At 32.9% G+C, this 23,678-nt stretch overlaps 1 protein-coding gene across 1 annotated transcript; it reads left to right on the forward strand.

Annotated features, from left to right (window-relative positions):
• The first annotated feature begins 4,674 nt into the window (after nucleotides 1-4,674).
• Nucleotides 4,675-23,162, forward strand: LOC145242202 (uncharacterized). Its single transcript, XM_080105197.1, has 2 exons — nucleotides 4,675-5,163; nucleotides 14,564-23,162. The coding sequence occupies exon 2, from the start codon at nucleotides 15,696-15,698 to the stop codon at nucleotides 17,172-17,174; it is 1,479 nt and encodes a 492-aa protein (XP_079961323.1). The 5' UTR covers nucleotides 4,675-5,163; nucleotides 14,564-15,695; the 3' UTR covers nucleotides 17,175-23,162.
• Nucleotides 23,163-23,678: the final 516 nt, after the last annotated feature.

Genomic DNA, 23,678 nt, shown 5'->3' on the forward strand with positions numbered 1-23,678 from the left:
ATGTTTTGGGTGTGTTTCCAGCATGTCAATCTGTACCACAATTTTGAAAAGAGATTACGACCCAATTCAGATGGATGTTGTGAGTTGCTGTCTTCTTTTGTCAAGTAGTAAATGGAAAGGATGGCTTGCCGAAAGGTTATATTCATGTCAGACTTTCCAAAAGTGGCTGTCTGAGAACTTCCAAGACTTCACCAATACTAACATCTGGCCTCTCAACTTGTCTGGTTGCAACCCCATGGGCTAGAGATGAGAAAGGCATAAACTGCAACACTACACTCTCTAAAGTCCAACTCTTCTTCATCGTGGTATAAAGAGTGATTTTTTTTTTACATGGGCATCACCACTTATCAAGGCCTTGAGGCCACTCGAGGATAAGGGTTAAAGAGTGTACAGTAGAAATTGGACAATATAGTAATCGTTAGTAATGGAAATTTGGTGAATTTGTTAACTTATATGTAACGGCTCATCAGAAACTTGATTACTTGATTAGATTTGAAGACAACCATATTGCAGTCAGCTGGAAAGCAGGAAAACGGAACACAATTCCATAGGCGTGTAGTTCTAATAAAGAAGCTTTGCTCATGGAATCTACGTTTAGGTTTAGGTACAGATAAAGAGTGGAGGAAATTATTGATAGTTATTTCTGCTAAACGGGTGTTTCTTGTGAAAGTTTGGCGAGAGGGGGGGGGCAACCATAGATTGAAGCTCAGCCGAGCACTTGCCATGAAAATAACGATAAAGCAGAGACAAACTCACAACATCTCTTCTGTGAGAAAGAGGTTGCAGGGAAGAGAAAAGGACATCTCCTACGAGGCTACGAAGTCTATTTTGAACTCTATCAAGGCAGGATAAGTCCTTTCTAGCAGCTCCTGCCCAGATGTGGCAGAAGTACTCCATCCTTGGACGTACCTGGCTTTTATATAGATAGAGAATTGCGTCAGCAGTGAGATATCTACTGGATCGATAGAAGGATCCCACCATTTTTCCAGCGGCCTTGACAACGGATGTAATGTATGTGTTCCACTTAAGATCAGGAGTAAAAGTCAAACCCAGAACCAAAACATGAGGCCTCCCCAAGATGAGAGCCATTCATTTCAAAGTGATAGCTTGATATTATGAAAGCTTCGCAGCTAAATTGGCTCTTGGTTGAAAATCCAAGAAAAGTTGGTATTACGATGCGTTGTCTATTTTTTTTGCATGTGTTGGGTATGGAACTGTAAATTAATGGAGTAAGAGTGACACCATTCCTTCTGTACCATTCCTTTATGTGTTCTGGGCCAAACCTTCCATTACTTTGCATGCAGCTGCTGGGTCCTAAAGTTCTCAATGTCAAGGATAAAAACCTGCAATCTTTCAGAATAACAAATAGCTACGACTAACGAGGAGGACTTCATGCAGACCAAATAATCCTAAGGGACGATTTTCATGAACTCATTGGAGACTTCCTTAACAATAGTAACAACCTATAACACCAAGAACGAACTGATTGTTAATGTGAAACTGGTGTTCTGGCATCTCCTGGATAACAGTGAAAACTACATGCTCCAGGTTTAGGATTTGCTTGAAGGCTCAAGTGGTTTTTTTTCTGCCGAGCTATAATTCAACAAAAGATAGTGTGGGACACTTTGAATTTTTAAAATAACTCAATGACGTTTTTCTTTCCTTTCCAAAAAGTGTTAGTGTTTTTTGAAAATCCTGTAGATATAAAATAATAATATTTGACCGCTGCCTAAACAACAACCCAAGGCAATGATATTTCTAATTTTGATAAAAAAGGGGTACTTATGCACTTTTGTTACCATGCTGAAATAATAATGCTATTATTTAGAAAGTCATTCTTAATATGAGAAGGAGAGGGTGTTTTCTAACTATTCTCTACTTTCACTTAACAATTTAATAAAAAAAAGATATAATAAAACTTGAATTTAACTTAAAAATACTATTTAAAAAATAGTATGGTAACAAAAGTGCATAAGCCTTCTTCGGGCCAAAATCACAGTGTAGTATCTGTTCTGATGCTGCATTTCACCTTTTCTGTCCCCGGTCAGTGGAAGTCCATGATGACTGAGACAATTTTTATTTTTATTCTTATTCAAAATGCCCCTTTATGAGGAGCTGGATTTCCCCCACATTAAAAATTGTAGGTACGTGCAAAATGAATACCGATGCTCAAAATGTATAAACATTTTGACCCCTCCCTTTACTTAAAAATTCACCAAAAATAATGAAAATTAACTAATTTTAATAAAATTGTCAGTATTTATCAAATAATGATCGTGGAATATAATGAACTAATTATTTTTATTTAAATCTTAATGAAAATGTATTATTTTGTTTAAACAAAAAATACCTTACTAAAGTTATGGTTTTCAATAGTAAATAAAATATGCAAGCATTTATTTTTGCTTTTTTTTATATAAATAAAGCATCGTAATTTGTAACAATAAAAATAAAATAATTTTTACAGGAACATTACAAAAAAGCCCCTAAAATCCGTATTAAGGAATTCGATATAACTCGAAGAAAAAGGAATTTCTCGAACTACCGATATTACCATTGAATTAAGCATTGTTTATTTAATATTTTCACACACAAAAAATTATAATTGCAAAGAATATTTCTACTTTTTTTTTAAATTACAGGTTTCACATACATTTTATATGCAAGATTTTAATAATTTCCTTGCTTGCAAGGATGTGAACCTTTCGGCATAACATATTTTTTATATAATATTGAACAATAATTAAAAAAAAATAATTTAAAAACAGGAACATAGAAAAATAATTAAATTTTAAAAAATGGATAAATTTATATAAACGTTCAGAATAGGAATGTACGGATGCACGTCTGGGGGTGGGGAATTATCACAACCCTTCCTCCATTTTAATTACATGACGTCATTTTCACGGTCTTTCGACTGGCTGAAATTTTGGGTCTCCGTATATTCTGTGTTTAGAAAAACTTCAGTTTGTTGCGTTTTTTTTTTTTTTTTTTCACGTGTACGTTACAACACCGACCACTTTAATTTTGTTTTTTAGGGGTAATCGAGGTCGCTGACAACGAATCTGATACTCAAACCGGAGCAAATTTACAGTTTGCATGGTATTAACCCCTGAACCCACGAACTACTTTCCGCCATTTTACAGCTTCCGTTTATGCTACGGGCGTGCGCGCGGCAGCATAAACAACGGCTTGTTTCACCTAGCGAACTGTCTCCTCACATGGCGTACTAATCTTCCGCGGAGAATTTAAAATTAGATGGAAAAGAAATAAAACAAGAAAAGAAAAGCACACCAAGTTGTGGTGGAGGGGGGGATGTGATTTAATTAATAAAATTAGTAAAATGGCGGAAAGTAGTTCGTGGGTTCAGGGGTTAATACCATGCAAACGGTAAATTTGCCCCCGGTTTGAGTATCAGATTCGTTGTCAGCGACCTCGATTACCCCGAAAAAAACTAATTAGAGTGGTCGGTGTTCTGTTGTGACATATCTGAATATTTACCGAAATAAAGTTTAGTCTTTAATCTTTCAAATACAATCAAAACGTAGTCAGAAGCCTACAAAAAAATGATGATAAATCGGCTTTCAGAACTAGGTCCCTCTATCGTTGTCCGCCTATTTTTGCCCATGCTTATTAAAAACCGACCTTGTGTCTAACTCTGCCCTCGTGGGGGGGGGGCAATAAATAGGAACAAAAGTGAATAAGTACCCCCAAAAGTTAAAACTTTAATAATGCTTTATCTGTATATTTTATTATCCAAAATTAATGAAAAAAAAGTTAAGATAAAACAATTTTTTTTATTTATTTTATTTTATTTTTTTAATAAAAATATTTGCATCTTAAATGTGGTTTCAAAGGCATTTTGTGTTTATAAACGTGCTTTTGTCAGCACATTTCTTCGATGAACTGAAGTTATAAAAATACATAATAATGTATGTGTCTAATCTGTCTGAAGTCGAGCCTATTACTTGAAATTCAGTATTTCGAATTTCCCTTGGTACTTCACGGGGAATGTGGACCCTGTGTAATTTTTTTTTTTTTTTTTTTAATGACTGCTCCCTGAAAGCGCATGTGCAAATATTTGAGGCAAAAAAAAAAAAAAAAAAATGGTCAAAAGCATTATTTGAATATGTATAAAAAAATAAATGTAACAAAAATCAAAATATTTAGTGGAGAAAATGTAATAATAAAAATAAAATGAAATAAAATACAATAAAAACAAGCATGCCATAAATGTATAAACCAAATTTACTCATCGAAATTTTTTTTTTTAATTAAAATAAATACACGCTCGATAAAAAAAAAAAAAAAAAAGTGCATGTGAAAAAAGTGAAAGAAACCCTTTTTGCACATTTCAGGGAGCAGTCATTAAAAAATAAAACATTTTATGCAACGTGAACGGTCCACGTGAAATACCTTTCGCTATTAAAGAGGACGGGCCCAATTTTGTATCTAATGTGTTAAACTCTTTCTCCTGTTTTTATGAACTTCTGTTATCATAATGGCAAGCAAGAACACTTCCAATTAAATTTCGACTTCCCAATAGATTTTTCAAAACAATAAAACTTCAAAAAATTATTTTTCAAATATTTTTTTTTTCCCGCAAATAAATTATTTTTAAAAAGTTGCTATGATTCTATTCTTCTAATCTAAATTCTAACCAGTTATGGCAACGAATTTGACAACGTTTATCTTCCTTCACATCGTGAAGGTTTCTTACTATTTCTTATGGCATCCATGGAGAAGCGACAATTGTGTTTTCTTCTTTCCGCTTTCAGAGTGTCTACATGTGATCGCCTTAAAAAAATATATGGGATTTCATCTTGGGAGATGAGGAGAGTCGTAGTCTAGTGGAGGAGTTTCATCTACAAATTCACCTAGGTAGGAATCAGTCAGATCAATAAATATGCAAGTCAAAAGCTCCAAAGACAAACTGGATTTAAATTACGCAAGGAACTTGTTTTCATTGTCACCGGTTCCCGTGTTTGTTAATGTTCGTCTCCATTGTTTGTAAATTTTAAGGCCCTTTGAGACTACTTTATGTTAATTTCCTCATGTCAACTTGCGAAAATACATACTATTTTCAAGCCGGATTTTGAAACGTGATGATTATTTAATGTTTATCAAGCAGACAAGATAAATATAAAAAGCGAAATAATATAGGTAAGGCTGGTATTTATTTGTTAAGATCCTTTTTTATTCGCCCTGTGCATTTTGTTTATCGTTGTTAAGTTATTATCGCATCCCTACGGGGCTGAATATGATAGTATCCGCTTAATATAGGGGATACTTGACTCTTCCTAAAAGGAATCAGCTTGTTCTCCCTATGTGAAAAGAAAATGTCGTTCCCTCAAAAGGGGTTTTCCATGCGACAAAGTTAGACACAAAGACCATTTTGGATGCGGGGGGAAAAAATGCCGCACAAAGAGGCATGCTGAGTTTATCATTGAGAGAAAGTTAGACATAAGGTCGGTTTTAATGTAGATAAAATGCAGTTCCCTTAAAAGGAGCGCTTTCAGTTTTCTCACAAAGGCTTTCAATGCGGAGAAAATGCAGTCTTCCCCAAAGGGGGCATTTTGAGCCTTCTTAACTTGAACAAAGTTAGAAAAGAGGTCCAATGGGCAATCTTGACCACCGTAAGTTGAATGTCGAAACAATGCTAACACGACTGCTAAAAATGTGGCGTCATTGGGGAATGTAAAATGTGACATCTGGATACATGAAACGAAATACGTTTAAATAGTTTTTGACGCCCCCCCCCAAAAAAAAACCCTCATTCTTGTATTTCACAATTAGTTACAAAATTACATTGAAATAAATTAACTTAAAAATTAAATTTGGAGTTTTTAATAGTAATTGCACAATAATTGTAATTTAACAGTTGAATAATTATTTTAGAAGAATTTTAATTAATTTGGCGCTTGATATATATCTGAGGGGGCATGTTGTTTAGAAACAAATAGTTACAAGTATTTTTTTAATAGTTTTATTAAAGGATTGGTTCATTTGTTTAATACGAGTGTTATATATATATATATATATATATATATATATATATATATATATATATATATATATATATTACAAAAACAGGTGGAAAACTCCATTTTAATAAGAGATTCGTAAGAGATTCTAATTCATTTTAAAATAAATTTTAACCTTAAAAAAATTACAAAAGAAAAGAAAGTTGCGACTAATGCCTTTTGGGGGGGGGGGAGATTTGCCGTTTAGTTGTACAAATACCCCCGAACCCTGTAATATGTGTATCAGAATTTTGGCGAATTTTTGACATCCTTAACACAAAACTGTGAATAAAATATAAAAAAATCGTAATTTCTCTTTTTAAAGTGGGTTATTTATTTTCTTTATGGAATATACTTCCAAAATAAACTATTAAAGTTGTTTAAAAATAATAGAAATATTATTTTTTATCTTTAAAAAAACAGTGTTTACAAAGTGCCGGCGCGCGTTCATGTAGCCATTTTTTTTACACATGAAATCAATTGAATTTTATGAGTTAAATTATTTTCAATTTTAAAAATCTATCAAAATTTTTCTATTGGTTCAATTTTTACGATATTTTCAGGGTCAATGTGAAATTTTATGCTCTTTCCAATAAACCGAATATAATATTTTAGACAACCGTTTTTTTTTAACCCTTCCCCCATTTTGAAGTGTCTATTAAAATTTAAATAATTAATTTACACATCAAATTTTATATATCACAAATTGAAGATAAAAGATCAATAAATAAAATATTTTAATTTAAAACAAAAAAAAAAAGAAATGTTCTTTGGAAATTTACTTGTAAAGTCCAAAGTATAAAACCTTTTTTTTTTTAAACCACGTTGATTTTTTTTTTTTTAAGTGAAAGCTCATGTTATGCTTAGATTGTCAAGTAAATAGCGGACGATGACAATTTTTTCTATTTCATTCAATGTTTTATTTTTTTTGTTTAAATATTTAAAAAAAAATTCACTCGATAAAGAAGAAATAAAATATATTAATCAAAAACTCATGTATTTCATTATGAGAATAAAAAAAAATCGATAGTGTGTTTTTTTTTTTTTAACGGCAAAAACTTACAAGTGAATGTGTTCATTTTCAACTAAGGTGGCCCCAAAATACTAATTTTGGTTTACAGCACGCAATAGAAAGAGACATTAATTGTGGCGTTTCGAAGCCACCAGAAGATAAACTCAAAGAAAATTAGACATTTGTCTCCCTTTATTTGAACAGTGAAAAACATCTGAGTTTGTTTTTTTGTTTTTTGGAATCCTTGTTTAAAAACGTATTTCATTTAAAAAGGACATGGAATATAAGTATAAATATGGATAAATTCTTAACAATGAACAATAGAAGTACCCAACATTATGTTACAAATAAAGAAATAATGCAAGATGAAGTTTAAAATGATTAAATGTGTTTTATTTCATAATTTAAAATATAAAACATTGAACAATACAAAGTAAAATTTTAGATACTTATGTATTTTTGGTACCATGCTGAAATAATAATGTTATTATTTTGAAAGCCACCCCTAACATGGGGAGGGGAGAGAGTTTTATAACTATACTGTGTTTCAGCCTTACAATTTAATTAAAATAAAAAAGATATCTTGTGAAACTGGAATTTAACCTGAAAAAAACTATTTACATATAGCGTGGTATCAAAAATGCATAAACACTAAATTTTACAGTAGATATTGTTCTTGGATACATATAATGGCAGAGCACGATACCATCTGCCATCATATATACCCAAGAATAATATTTACTGCAAAATTAAACCAAAACTTGGTGCTTATACATTTTTGGAACCGCGCTATTTGTAAATAGTTTTTCCAGGTTAAATTCAATTTTCACGATATGTTCTTTTTTTTATTATTATTAAATGGTAAGGGTGAAGCACAGAATAGTAACAAAACACCCTCCTCACATAAAGAATGGCTTCCAAAATAATAATATTATTATTTAAACATGGAATAAAAACACAAGTATTTAAAATTTTATTTTTAATGTTTTTAATTATATAGTATAAAATAACACATTTAAGTATTTACCAACTTCATCTTGCATTATTTCTTTTTTGATTTGTTAAACAACATGTTTAGTTTAAATTGAATTGTAATCACATGATTACATATTCAATAATAACCTGATTAAATTTTACCCAAGTAAAGTTTAATTGGCAGATTAAATTAAACCAAACTTTGATGTGTTGCATTATTTGTAAATAGTTTTTTGGGTTAAATTCAAGTTTCACAATATCTACATTTTATTAATTGTAAAGCTGAAGCACAAAATAGTTCAAAAACACCCTCCTCACCACATGTTAAGAATTGCTTTCAAAATAATATTATTATTTCAGCATTGTACTAAAATACATAAGTACCCAAAATTTTACTTTGTATTGTTCAATGTTTTTAATTTTAAATTATAAAACACATTTAATCATTTTAAAACTTAATCTTGCAATATTTCATTTTTTTTTTATTTGTTAAACAACATGATTAATTTAAATTAAATTTTAATCACATCCTTACATCTGAAATAATAGCGTGATTAAATTTTACCCATTTAAAGTTTCTGAAACATTTCCAATATATCCATAAACAAACTTCTGTTTACATTAAGCAATACTGGTGTCGAAAGTAAAGAGTTCCTTTTAAGGATTACAGGGTTCGGGAGTATTTGTACAACTAAACAGCAAATCTACCACTTTTTTTTGAAGGCAACAATGTTTATAAAACTGAACAACAATTAAAAATGAGTTAACAATTAAAATGTATTTTGTTTCATGTATCTAGAATGTCACATTTTGCATTTACCAAATGGCATCACCCTTTTGGCGGTCATGTTAGCAATGTTTCGACGTTCAACCTACGATTGTCAAGATAGGCAGTCCAATATAAATGTGGGGAAAATTCAGTTTCCTCCAAAGTGGAACTTTGGATTAGTACCAAAAATAAAAGTCGCTTCTATCTTAATAGGACTCCTTCATGAGAGGACTGTGACTCATCCCCTGATTGAGGACAAAGACAAGTCTTCTCTTCTAAACACAAGAATTTTGAAAATATATATGTTTGATTTTACTTTAAACTGATTGTAGTGTGATATAAAAAATCTTAGTAACGCCAAAAATATTTGTTACTGTAACTAACAGAAGAAAAGGAGTACAAAAACTAAACAAACAAAAAACAAATATGCAATAAATAAATGTTACCAAAGGCAAGATAGGCTATTTTTCTACCAATCTAGATAAGTTTACTTGTGTTCTAACTTTAAAAAAAAAAAAAACCCGATGTTCACTGTGCAATTAATGGCTGTCCATAAAACATTTGATAATCGCTCAAATATCGAAAATTAAACAAAATACTGGTAGAACATTTTCACACAATTGGTGACATTTATTGGGTGAGTTTCTACCGGTATTTTGTTCTGTTAATTGCAGTAACAAATACCCCTTGTTGGTACATTAAAATTTTCTTGACTGGAGTAATTTCGTTTTGGTTAATTTGGAGTTTCATACAACCTATACTACGATGTTATGTCATTTTCTTTACATAAAAGAAAAATATTTTAGAATTTATAGCATGGGATCAGTTTCCTATATAAATTAACCATTTCCAGACCATTGTAGTTTTTTTTTTACAGAAGTTAATGAAAATGTTTTACCACCAACCCTAAGCCTTAGTAGCTGCTAGTTTAGATTAGTTTAGAAGATGATAACGAATGTTTTAAAAAATCACCAACATCACAAAATCTTTATGAAATACAACTCTTGCAGGAATTAAATAGTTCTGGTTTTGTCTCTCAGACGGTCATTCAATGCAAAGTCTATCAACCCATTCTTTGAAGTCTTGGTTTTTATTAAAACAATATATATATATATATATATATATATATATATAGTAATTTATAAAATATATATGGCGATTAAGCTACACTGAATATTCGGCGTTTCATCCACTCTAGGATTCGTCAGGCTTATGCGCATAAGCCTGACGAATCCTAGAGTGGATGAAACGCCGAATATTCAGTGTAGCTTAATCGCCATATATATTTTATAAATTACTAACAAGCTCTACCTACGTATTGAGCACTTTTGAAGTAAATACTTAAAGCTTACGCATAAATCTATACTTTCGTATATTAATTTTATGTGAGTAAATGAAGAAGTTATATATATATATATATATATATATGCGTGTGTGCATCTAATTGATGAGCCCAAAATGAGGGCGAAACTTGAGTCTTAGACTTCATGTTTGTTGGCTGTCATGGCTCTTGTGAGCTTCGACGTATGTCTATGGAAATAATTATATATTCTCTCACATTCTGAAATATATATATATATATATATATATATATATATATATATATATATATATATATCAATTATGAAAGAATTTAAAATATCTGTTGCAAATAAGCACCTTGACTGAGTTAATTAATATCTGGTTAAAAATTAACTTAACCTTGGTAAGAGGAGGCAATACAAATCAGAGATAAACTGAAATGAAATTGGTTCAGGCAAGAAAATTCAAAAGAATCAAACATTTTGTCATAAAATTGAATGTCATTAAAACAATGTGTAAGGGGGTCCATCAATTTTATATATATATATATATATATATATATATATATACTTTTTCTTTTATATATGTATAAATATATCACTACACATTCATGAGCATGTTTTGGTCAGCCAGTTACAAATAACTAGAGACCTCTTCAGGCGATGCTGATATACTAAAGTAGAGTCTTTAATGAAAATAAGAAAAAGTTCACAGCAGATCTTAATCAAGTGGGCAGTCACATGATATTCAAAAATAAAATTAACGGCATTTAAATAAGTGAAAAAGAATATATATATATATATATATATATATATATATATATATATATATATATATATATATATATTAAGTAATGTGATTTATAATTTTAAAATTTAAAAAAAAATTTAAAAATTTAAAAATCAAATTTTAATTAAATTAAAAATCAGTTTCATAAGAAGGAACAACAACAAAGTCAATTATCTGTACGATCGTTTCGGAAATCCGTGCTTTTTATTTGTGGTATACATGAAGTTATGTAGAACAATTATATATAGTTTTTTTGGTAAGCACGGTCTCCTCATCAGCAAATTTAGGAGGATTTTTATTGAATTTAAAAGACACCAAAAATAAACCTAGCATTAAAAGTAAGGCAGATGAATCTTTTAGTTTTTCTTTTTTTTGAAATCAGGAACTTTGTTTAAAGTAGTCATTTAGATGTTTGCTATAGCTTTTTATTTTATTGAATAGTACAGCTTAACCCTTATAAATATATATATTTATATATATATATATATATATATATTTATAAGGGTTAAGCTGTACTATTTTATTGGTATATAATTTTATTATCATTCATTTTTCTTTTTCTCTGTTTATATACATTTTTATATACTTTTCTTTTCCTTTTCTTTTTTAAGTATTTAATTGCCGTTAATTTATTTTATTTTTAAATATCACATGACTGCCGTCTTGACCAAAATCTGCTGTTGAACTTATTTCCAATTTTCATTATGAACTCTACTTTTATATAAGCAGCATATAGAGTAAAAATAAAATTTACAAAGGTCAAAGAGTCAACAACATTCTATACATATAACTTATTTTATCTAACGGTTACACTCATTAAGTCAATGGCTGGTAGTTTGTTTACTGAAGCCTGGGAAAGTGAACCTTCTAGAACTGCTGAAAACCAGCATTACACTGCAATCAATAGGACTAGGTCAGTACAGGAATGGATTGTTGATTTTGGAGACTGAGGATAAAATGATTTTCAATTATATTTCTTATTACAAAATAAAAATTTGATTTCTATTTTGAAATATGAAAATGGGAACTTTTATTCAATATTTTCTTAATTTTTTTATTGTTGTTATAATTAAATTATTTAACATCTTTGTTTTTAAACAATCCATTACATTCTGTTCGAACTTGTTTACTTTTTGTATAATAGTAAGATTTTAAAGTTCAAAATATCTTTTTGGTTTTAGGGAAAAAAAGGTAATTTCTGAATTTCTTATGACTTATAGTGAGAGAATTTTTGCTATTACTTACCAACAGACTGTTACCATTGTTCATCAAGGGAAGTTTGTAAAATGTGGGATAGTATGTCGATAGAACAGAGTAAGAAGAAAAAAGAAAACACAAAATCTATAGTTACAGCAAATGGAAAGTAGTGAGAGTGAGTAGTAGGAGGAAAAGTATTTTTTTAAGAATGTAAAGGATGTGTGAATGTAGAATGGAAGTGAACGAACATAAGTTTTTATTCTGCATCGAATTGTTTTTTAGTTAAGTTTCATCCATATATGTATTGTTACAATCATTACAATCATATGTTATCGTGTAAATGTTTGCCTGTGTGATTGGGATAGTGCTAGTGCTTTTATGTTTGTGTTACCTATTAGATACCCAATGCAATTAAATTAGCTAGTGTGAATTTTGACAAGGGTCACACTGAATAATCCAAGTCTGTAAAATACAATCGTTCCCAGGGTTGAATTAAAAACGGATGATGTAAAGTTGAGGCAGAGGTTCAACGCCATAGACAAAACAGAGAGACAACGAAGAATAATGTCAATTTTTCAAGTGGAGAGAAAACTAAAGTTTTCAGTTTAGTTTCTCAGCGGAAGCCATGTGAATGAGACACCGCCATTAATATGTGTCTGAACTTTTGAGATGAGGATTGGTTATTTGTATTGTTTTGATTCCTCAGACTACTGATCTTACTTTGAGTGTTATTTTTACTACGATTCTTCAGGTGAATCATGTTAAACTCTGGAATCTGCACAGAATTTTGAATGAAATTTGCTTCATGAGGTTAGCATGTTTTCATTTCATCAGTCATCACTGGATAGAGGTCCTAAGTAACGCTTCACTGAAGGAATGCATGTGCATCCCAATTGACAATATAATGGAGATGTTGACCTTCTTTGTAGAAACTACATACTTTATGATGAGATTTGATATGAATAGGCAGGAAGAAGGACTGGTAATGGGATCAGCATTGTCCCCAGTAATGGGATCAATGTATATGTGGAATACTTTGAGGAAATGGCATTAGATTAACACCACTAATGCCAACAATGTAGTTGTGATATGTGCATGACACGTTCATACTCTGGCCTCACCAGGAAGATGTTCAAACAGTAGACCATGTGAACTCTATCCATCACTCTATACAGTTCACGATGGAAAAAGAATATAACAAATTATCATTCCTAGATGTGTTGATAATCTGCACTGGTCAGGGGTTTATGTAATCTGTATATCAAAAGCCAATTTTCACTGGACAGTACCTAAACTTCAACGCCCACCAACCATATAATGTAAAGAAAGGAATCGTCCATTGCCTACTACACCAAGCAAAAGCAATATGTTGTAACAGCAATGCATATCAAGAGGAAATAGCTTAAGAGAAATCCTCTACCAAAACTACCCAGAGAGCATGACATCAGGCCCAAGAAATCTGAGCCAGACACCAATACACAGCACCCAAAAACTCATAACAGTTTATATATCATACACAAAGGGCTGGTTGGAAAGACTTAAAAGAATATGTAATCCACATGACGTCAGGACAGTATTCAGGAACGATTTGACTTGCCAGAAAAAGCTTGTGCAAGTCAAGTCCTCTACAGGAAAAAATAATGACTAAGAACTGTATGTATGAGATCTCATGTAAATGTAGAAACATGTTGTTCACTAACAGTAAGGTTAGAAGAACATCGAAATGCCGACTTTAGCATTCAGATGGTCAATGGTGTCATACACACACCCAAAGTGCAACTGATATTTGCAGAATGTGTTGGAGTTTTTATTTTTTTATACTTGTGAAACACTGCCTCACTCCCTCGACAGCCGCCAATGTAAGAAACAATAACAACTAGAAGAGAAGACAAAGGAGAAGACAATAAATTGATAATTATACTAATAGTGCTTCTGCAGTTTACAGACTTCAATTTTTATCGTATATTTTGTTTAATAAATCATCCCATCCACCAAAATAGATTCTACTTTATTTTGTTTAATTACATGTGAACACTCTGAAAAACTTTATGTAAAGAAAATAAAAACAAATGGATGATAAGTTTCCTAAAATGATACCTTATTTCCGGGCCATTCCAGCTTTTCAGGGCAGTTAACCAAATTTTTTACCACTAACCCTAAGTAAAAGAGGTAATGCTGAAAAAATCACATGTTATTGCCTAAAAATGTACTCTCTCCCCCCACAAAAAAGCGAAAAATTTATATACATGAAAAAATAAATTTTGGTAAACTGCTGTAATGGTCTGTGAATGAAGGATAATTTTTTGTTAAATTTGTACATGAAACTGCAATCTTAATTCTAAAATTATTTTTCCTTTCCACCAAGGTTCTCGTGGTTTCGCACATAACTCAAAAAAGTAGAATCACATTTTTGTGTGTGTGTGGGGGGGGGTGAATGATGATTTGGTAGAGATTGTTAATCTACAATAACATTGTTCTTTTTTTTTTTACTTGCAGATTTACAAAAATGAGAATTTTTCCAAAATGTTTCTGCAAACAGAAGTCTCTATTTACTATCCCTCCCTCAAGGACAGAATTAGACACAAGATTGGTTTTTAATGTGGGGAAAACCCAGCTCCCCGGAAAGGAATATTTTAGATTGGGACAAAAATAAAACTGTTCTTATTGTAGAAGGATTTCTCCTTCACTGAGCGAAAACAGAAAAAAATGAAGTGCAGCATACCAGATAGAAGTATATAAATACTATAAATAATATATAGAAGTATGGATAATTAAAATGGCACATCAAAATTTAGAATATGTTGTATACCCTGATTTCCAGTAACAACAAAAAAAAAACGCTATGCAAGCATTTTAAACCTATAAGTCTCTATTCATTAACTGGTTTTATACATTTGCAATGTAAAGTTCTTTTATAGTTCTGCAGCCAGATGTCTTCAGTTAAGAATAGGTAAAAAGGAAAGTTCAGTAGCCTGGTTCTTTCCTGGAATTTTTTGGTTGCGCCTTTTTTATGAATAAGTCACATCCATGTTTAGTATGATTTTAATTGTATATAACCCCCAACTTATAGTATTGATATGACATTAACTGACATTGTTGTGTGTCAGAATGTCGTAAATGTTGGAATGAATATCTTTCTGCTGATGAAGACTAGTAATGTTGAAACGTCTTAAAGATATTCATACTACATTGTCAATAAAGATAAAAAAAAATTGATGCAACTCTGATATTCTTTAGTAAATGTCAATTTATAAAATACTCATTCTTAGAATCAACTATTTGATCTGTAATGCACTTTTCTTTCTCTAAATCATCTGAGACTTAAATAAGACACTTTAGTATTTGATAAAAGAAAGTTTTATGTATCTCCGAAAAATAAATTCTGATCAACTGATTGAAACAATGGAAATAAACAGAAACAAAAAACTTTTGTGATTGATTCATAGCACAAAGTTCCCTGCTTATGGTGCTTAAGTAGATTGTTTCTCGAAAGTGATGTGGTCTTATGAGCTGCTGATATAGAGTAGTGATGCTCTATCTTATTCTGCTTAATGATAAAATAAGAAACAAAAAAATACTTAAAGCATAACTTGAAGCTGTTTATGAAAAACAATATTTTCGCCCTGACATGGAAGCCTCTAATGAGCTAGTGATCAGAAAAGAAACTTGTGTGATTAGCAAAAATTTTGATCCATTGAAAAAAGCATCAGAGCTAAAAGTCCTCAAGTGTAGCAAGTGCCCGAAAACGTTTCCCAGCAGCAACCAACTAAATCGGCATGTGAAGACACATACGACAGTCAAACCATTCCAGTGTGAAATGTGTGGCTCCAAGTTTTCACGGAGGAATCAGCTTGTCAGCCATGTCCGATCTCACACTGGCGATAAACCCTTCCCGTGTGACATCTGCGGGCTGCGGTTTGCATATCTATCATATCGCAAAAGACACATGCGAACACATACAGACGAGAAACCATATCAGTGCCAAAGTTGTGGCTTGCGGTTTGCCCAGACTTCTATCCTGAAGAGCCACATGAGAACTCACACTGGAGAAAAACCTTACGGATGTGAAACGTGCGGTGCTAAATTCACTCAAAAGTCAAATCTCAAGAAACACACTCGAACTCACACTGGCGAGAAGCCATTTTCATGTAATATTTGTGCTGTCCACTTTTCGCAAAGTTCGAGTCTTAAATGTCATATACTCACACACACCATAGAAAAACCATTTTCATGTGACCTTTGTGGTTTAAAGTTTGCACGGAGCTCAGAGCGTAACAGCCACCTGCAAATTCATACTGGGGACCGAATGTTTGGCTGCGAGACGTGTAGTGCAAAATTCTCCAAAAGTTCCCAGCTGGAAAGCCATGTACGTACTCACACAGGTGAGAAACCCTTCCGTTGCTCAATCTGCAAGGCAGAGTTTTCGCAGAACTCAAATCTCCGCCGACACATGCAGAACCATATGGGAGAAAAACCGTATTCCTGTGAAGTCTGTGGTGCTAGATTTTCACGAAGGCTTAACTTGAAGATCCACACACAGACGCACTCTGGTGTAAAGCCATTCAAATGCGAACTTTGCGAAGCAAAATTCTCCGGAAGTTACCACCTTAAACGGCACATGCAGATACACACGGGCGAAAAACCCTACAGTTGCAGGATTTGTCCATTAAAATTTGCAGAAAACTCTTCGCTCCGATTACACATGCAAAGGCACACAGGTGAAAAGCTTTTCCATTGTCACATCTGTGGATCCAGATTTTCGAGGAGTTCCACTCTGAAAAGCCATCTTCGTACACACACTGGAGAAAAGCCCTTTCATTGTGAGAAGTGCGGTTCGCGATTCTCCGATAAGTCCTACCTCCGTAACCATATGAGGACACATTCTGGGGATAAACCATTTAATTGTGAAACTTGTGGTGTCAAATTTTCACAAAGTTCGTCCCTCAAACGACATATCCAAACGCATGTGGATGAACAAAAATTCTATTGTGAGATATGCGAGTTAAAATTTTATGAAAGCACAGAACTCCAAGATCACATGTCAACACACATTACTTTAAGCTGTCTGACACAGGATTCATGTAATGAAATTCTCAATGTAGATTAACCCATCATTCACAGTCCTCTTGTGTTGTTCATTGTCTGACAAGTAATCTCTTTAATTTTTTACCTTTGGGTGGGCTTTAATAAACGATTATATATTAATAAAATATACAGCATAATCACATTGGCACAAAGGTTCTTCTTGAACTGCCAAAATTAAGCAATGTTGAGCCTGATCAGTACCTGGTGGGTGATCATTTAATTATAGCAGATGCTGCATGTAGGAGGACATTGACACCTCCTTGTAAGAGCTGCAAAACCCTAATGTTGTCATCTCTCTTAATGGAGATATACATGGGGACCAATTCTGAATTTGATATTGCCATGAAACTTCCTTCTTTGGAGGAAGCCAGTTCAACCCACATTGGGTCAGTGCTGCTTCAGTGCAGTAGTAGTATATATTAGTAAAAGAAAACTTGATATATGCCAAAGATTTCTCCGACGCCATGGTGTAGTTTGTAAATTAAAATTTAAATTTGATGAAAGTACAGAACTCCAAAGTCATGTGTTAATGCACATTAGTAAAAAAAAAAAAAAATTGGTCAATTCGGGAGAGAAAAATTATTTTTCCAACTTCATTACTAACTCAGTGTTTGAAAAATAAAGATTCATAGTACATTCGAATATCTATGTATCTCATATAGAGTTCAAGTGTTAGCCCCAAGTAAGGGGTTCTTTAATTTCTGAGAACTTCGACTAAAAGAGAAGGAAACTTATAATTGTCTTACACAGGATTCCTGTAATGAAGCATTCTGCATGGATTAAGCTTACCATAAGTAAATTATTGGATACGTAGGGAATTTCAGGAATCACTATTAAGTACATAAAAGTAATTTGATATTCTTCAGCTCATTAGGCTTTTTCAGAAATTACTTTGATACAATTGAAGCACAGGTGCTTGCAAGAATTAAGATGGAGTAAGTTCATGGAAGTCCATTCACTACTATCAAAGCTTTATTACTGCCGACCAAGGGAAGAGTCTATCAGGTATGTATATACAGTGTGAAACCTGTATAGCAGTGAAACCTGGACAGCAAGGATTGAGAACATGTGTTGAATGGAGTGAAATATATGTAGGTGTTAAAAACAAACTCCAGTTTGATAAACTCACAGGAAGATTAAATATGAAAAGTATAGAAAGATATGTGCAGGAGTTTTTGATGGTATTGTCATATTGAAAGAATGGACTCATGAGAGTTCTTGAGTTAGTTGATGCTGAACAATTGAGGAAGCAGTCACTTAATAGAAGCTAAGGAAAACAGGAAGAAATGATCGGGATAGATTTAAGAGAAGGGGAGTGTAATTTCATGACGGAAAAGAAATCTAATTAAAAAAACATACATTTATTTATTGTTAACACATTTCAGTATGACTGTGACAACCGTCAAGTCAACTGAACAACAAATATAAACCAAAAAAATCTGTTTACATGATTCAACACGGACAATACCATTGATGCAACCTGATACGGTACTAAACACTTCTGTCGACACGAGCTGACATAGTCCTGAACAATTGAACAGTTGGCATGACCTTGCATGGTCCTGAACACTTTCGTCGACACGATCTGATATGGTCCCAAACAAAATCATTGACACGACCCGACACAGTTACAAACAATTTTGTTGACATGGCTTAGCATGGTCTCAAACAATTTTGCCAACATGACCTGGCACTGGCCCAAAAAATGCCAAAAAATGACCCAGCATGATCCTAAACAACTTTGTCGGCACAATCTGGCACATTGAACAACTCTGTTAACGTGACCCAACGCAAGGCAAACAATTCTATTGATATAACCCGACACACTACCAGAGCAACCTCGGCCGTTATACCCTGGATAACTCTGGCATCGTCTTTTTGTAGCCCTTGAACAAACTCATTTTTGCCATAGGTGGACCAGATTAAGATATTGACAAACAAGTCTTGAGTGTTTCCGCACATGTCTGTCACAGAGAGTTAAAGACCTGGACAGAGATAGGCTTGTTTGGAAGTCAATTCCTAAAATCCCTCCAATGCATGCCAGCATGTAAAATGGATGTTATACTGAATATGATAGTGATGAAAGGGGATTAGGCATAATTTTGAAGATAAAAAAAAACTCTAGGATTGTACTCAGATATAAACGCCAGTGCCTTCACATTGTACAACGAACAGTAACAAAACTAATAAAATGAGTAACAAAGATTAATTTCTGTGAAGTTGAAAAAATTTGAATCATCTACTTTAGCTAAAATAAGAAACTATTAGTTTAATTGAAGTGGTGGACAAAGGAAGGTTATTGTCAAAGGAAATTTGAAAAAAAAATCGATATTAGATTCAGATCCAAGTCAGAACAGCAATAGCATAACTCTCCAATGGTGGTTGCATGTTTTATAATTGATGATAGGCTGAGTGGGAGTTATCTTCATTATGATTAAAGGTTGACTGAGGTAGGAGGTCCATCTGACTCTATATTTGAAATGTGAAGGATATTGGGTTTTAAGGATGGAAAATAATAGATTAACATCTGAGCAAAGATTACTTTGGAAGTTTATTTTTAAAAGCTGTTCAACACATGCCAACATGTGAAACGGACATTAAAATGAATATAATAATTATTCTGTGTCAAACGTAAGGACTTCCAGCAGTAAGATGCTTATTATTAAGCATTTAAAACTAATTTAATACCATAGACACTTAAAGCCTTATGTGAACTCATGCATAAAAGGTGGAACAAAATAATAAGAAGTAAGGAAAGCAGTAAATGTAGACTCTGTGGATAAAGAGACAAAACAGTAAATCACTTAATCAGTAGATGCAAGAAAGAAATCCACAAATATCCTCTGAAACCTGGATGTATGCACTGCAAAAATACGAAATAATGTGACATCAGGCTAGCTGAGTGGGTGTTTTCTCATTGTTAATAGAGATGAGTGTGTCAATCATGTTTATCATGTACAAGACCATAGATTAACCTGCAAAATCATAAAACCAAATCAGCAAGAGTGCAGTACAAAAGATACATGAATCGCTAAAAAAAAACAATATTTCTGTAAAAGTTGGAAGCTGTAACCAAATCACATGGTAAGAGGCACGCTTAAGAGGGGTTGAAATGGTCTCAAAGAGAGGGATCAATCTATACTGAGTGACACAACCTGACATCTCTTCGATCTGTTAGTGCAGATCGAAAATCAATAATCAATTACTTTGGTCATTGAAGAGCTTATCAGCACAGGAGACTAATGTGAAACACCAGCATCTCTGACTGATTGTGAGAATAGACATCATTGATTGCCATACTACTATTACACTATTACTATTTAAATGAACCATGGCACTTTCTCTGTACAAACTTCCTACTCAAACTTGTTTTAAAATAAAGTCAGTTCGGGTATATCATTTTCAATTTAGGGATTTTTTTTATGTCTATATATTAAAGTTGAAAACATTTTTCCAAAGTAATGTCTTATTTATTTTTGTTGACGTTTTGCTCATTCGGCTACAACAGACAGTTGTTTCTGTGTATTATTAGTGGCTTTGCAAACTGAAGACCGGCATATTAGAAAAGGAAAACACCGGCATATTAACAAACACTGGAAAACACCGGCATATTAGAAAAGGATGATCAACCTCATAATAATTTGTGCCAGATCAAAATATTTGAAAATCGTAGCCGCAGCTCAGTGTTCCTTGGAACTCCTCAACAAATAAAACACCCAGTCAGGTCAGTGTTGCTCTGGTAAGAAGAAACTCTGCCAGGAGCTATTGCACAACTTGCAAAATCCAAGTAGATAGCCTACAGTTTGCATGAAGACATACAAGTTATGAAAACCAAGTTTTCTCAAACTAGAGGGTATTTCCAATGAAGGCCAAACCATGCTGCTTCACATCTTCAGAAATAGAGGGATGTGGATTAGATTTTAGTTATCACAGGTAGATATGAAGTAAAATAATATGAACAATAAATAAAATACTGTCTGTGTTTACTTATTGCTTAAAACATCCATATTTTCATATATGTAGGATCCGTGAAGGATGGAATGTTCTGGATTGGAGATCTTAAAAGATCTTAATCTATATGCTTACTTTCTGTTAACTTATTTTTTGAGAAGTTAAGATGCCTTCACTATATTGGAAACTAGCGAGGGGTACCCGGCGTTGCCCGGGTGGTTGTAGGTGTGTGTGAAAAAAAAACAAAGCCTTGACGACGCGCAGTTGGAAAATAGTAAAGTGTGAAAAAAAAAAAAACAGTTGGTCGTTTTTGATTGACGTGACGGCGATAGGTATTCAGCAGTCAGCATTTTGTGCGGGACAGTTTTTAATGAGGTCAATAAATCGGTTTGTTTGTTTTCAAAACCCCGCTCCCCCGTCTGATATGACGAAGTCGACAAACGTTCACTGGCTCTGGGCCTGTTATTAGAGTCGAGTTTCGCTTTTTGTTTATACCGAAAACCGAATGTAACGCGTGCCGATGCAGGAAATGTGGAATAATTAACGTTTGAAAGTCAATAAAATTAAATAGACAGGCGAGCTCCGTGGTTAAGTGTGAGATATTACAATTTATAGATGATATAAAAAGTTTTAAGAAGTTGTGAACCGAGCGAGTGCTTCTCTGAAAGAAGCCTTTTGTGGACATTGAGGAAAAGCGTACATACATACATACATACATTTTCGCTTTTATATATATAGATGTCGATTTGGGGTGGGGGTAGTTTGAGGAGGTAATAGTGGGATCCAGCCAGTACCCAATCTGTCTTCATATGTTTTCTTCCACTCTAAAAATTAGACATAAGCTTTTCCAAAAGTTTGTTTTTATAATCATAAAAGTTATTACTGAATTCTCTTTGCAGTATTTTCATTTTTAAAATAGGTTATTTATTAGCATGCCGTTTTATTTAAAACGTGCTGATCGACTGCATTGAATTGTTTATGAAAAATTAATTAAGATGTCAATTAATGAAGAACTAATTAAAATCCACTTTGAATTCCTTTGATAGTGGGGCTGAAGTGCACTTGTATAAAAACTAAACGGTTTTGTTAGTAGTTTTATAGGATAATATAAATTGTAATGGATTTCTTTGCATGTACAACAAATGTTTGCATTCAATGTATTAATAATACATGCACTTATAGATAACATTTGCTGCTGATGATCGTCATTGTAGTTGACAGTTGCTGCTGACAGCAAAAATATCTTCATTCTGAAAAATATTCCTAGCAGGATAAATAATTTTCTGAAAGTAATTAACTCAAAATAATATTTTTGTTTCTGAATGACATAATACCACAAATCACAAGAAATGACTATTTAGAATCAAATATCGATTTATCAAATGCAATTCTGTGTAGTTCTAATGCTGAAGCTTTAACTGGCTTTTCTTTATATATTAGAAATATAGATATGAAAATAGGAATAAATAAAGCTCCCAAATAAACGAAATCGTTGTCTGGTACCAGAAAAATCTTTCCTTTTCATGAAAAAATAATCTTAGAACCTGGAAGGTTCGAGCCAGAGTTTCAAAGGTCAACTTCTGTCTTAAATTGAAATAGTCTTTATTGTCTTGTCCTTCTTAACTTTTTACCCCTCTCTTAAACAGATATACATTCTTGGATTAATGGAGAGGTGACCCACTCTCTCCCAAAGAAAGGGGCATATAATTATTTAAAAAATCATTTTGGGGCATAACATTTGAAGAGACATGAAAATCTCATGGTGGTAAAACACTGTCCTGAACAAGTTACCAAAATTGAGCATTTTAACTTGTTCTTTCCTGGAAAACTTCTTTTCAGTTTATTCAGCAGTCATCCAACCTAAGTGCGACGCCCATATCCGATCAGCATCAATTAGAGAGAGGGACAAAACCTACCAATCTCTTTCTCTAAACACAGTGACATCTATATTTCGACCACGAAAATTAAAGTACTAGTCTGACTATGCTCTTGACTTCATAACCCTGGAAGTGGATCCCATATATTTACCTGTATGGCCTAATAAAACTGATAATTTATTTTTCCTGCGTTTGTCATCTTTCTTTGGCGCATTTGTCTTTTTTTTTACAAAGGAATCACCACTTATCAAGGCCCAGAGACCACTCGAGGATAAGGATTAAAGAGTGTACAGTGGTCAAAAAGACAATATCGTAGTAATCGGTAGAAGTGTAAATTTGGTAAATTGGACTACTTAAAGGGAATGGCTCATCAAGAACTTGTTTACATTGGACTTGAAAGCGGCCATATTGTAGTCAGCTAGAAAGCAAGTAAATGGAAGAGAGTTCCACAGATGTGCAGTTCTTAGAAAGAAACTTTGTTCATGGAATTTAGGTTTAGGCACAGATAAAGAGTGGGGGAAATTAATGATAGTGTTTACAACCAAACGAGTGTTTCTCGTGAATGTTGGGTGAGGGGGAGGCATAGATTGGAGCTTAGACGAGCACTTGCCACGAAAATAATAAAACAGAGAGGCGCTCGCAACGTCTCTTGTTTTTCAGATGACTTCGGCACACATACCCGCATTCCATGAAACCAC

The sequence above is a fragment of the Euprymna scolopes genome, chromosome 21 (genome assembly GCF_053919585.1).
Source record: "Euprymna scolopes isolate OS-2025 chromosome 21, ASM5391958v1, whole genome shotgun sequence".
NCBI classification, from domain to species: Eukaryota; Metazoa; Mollusca; class Cephalopoda; order Sepiida; family Sepiolidae; genus Euprymna; species Euprymna scolopes.

What these genes read in the sequence shown, in the direction of transcription:
- LOC145242202 (XM_080105197.1), top strand. Translation starts at nt 15,696, where the DNA reads ATGGAAGCCTCTAATGAGCTAGTGATCAGAAAAGAAACTTGTGTGATT.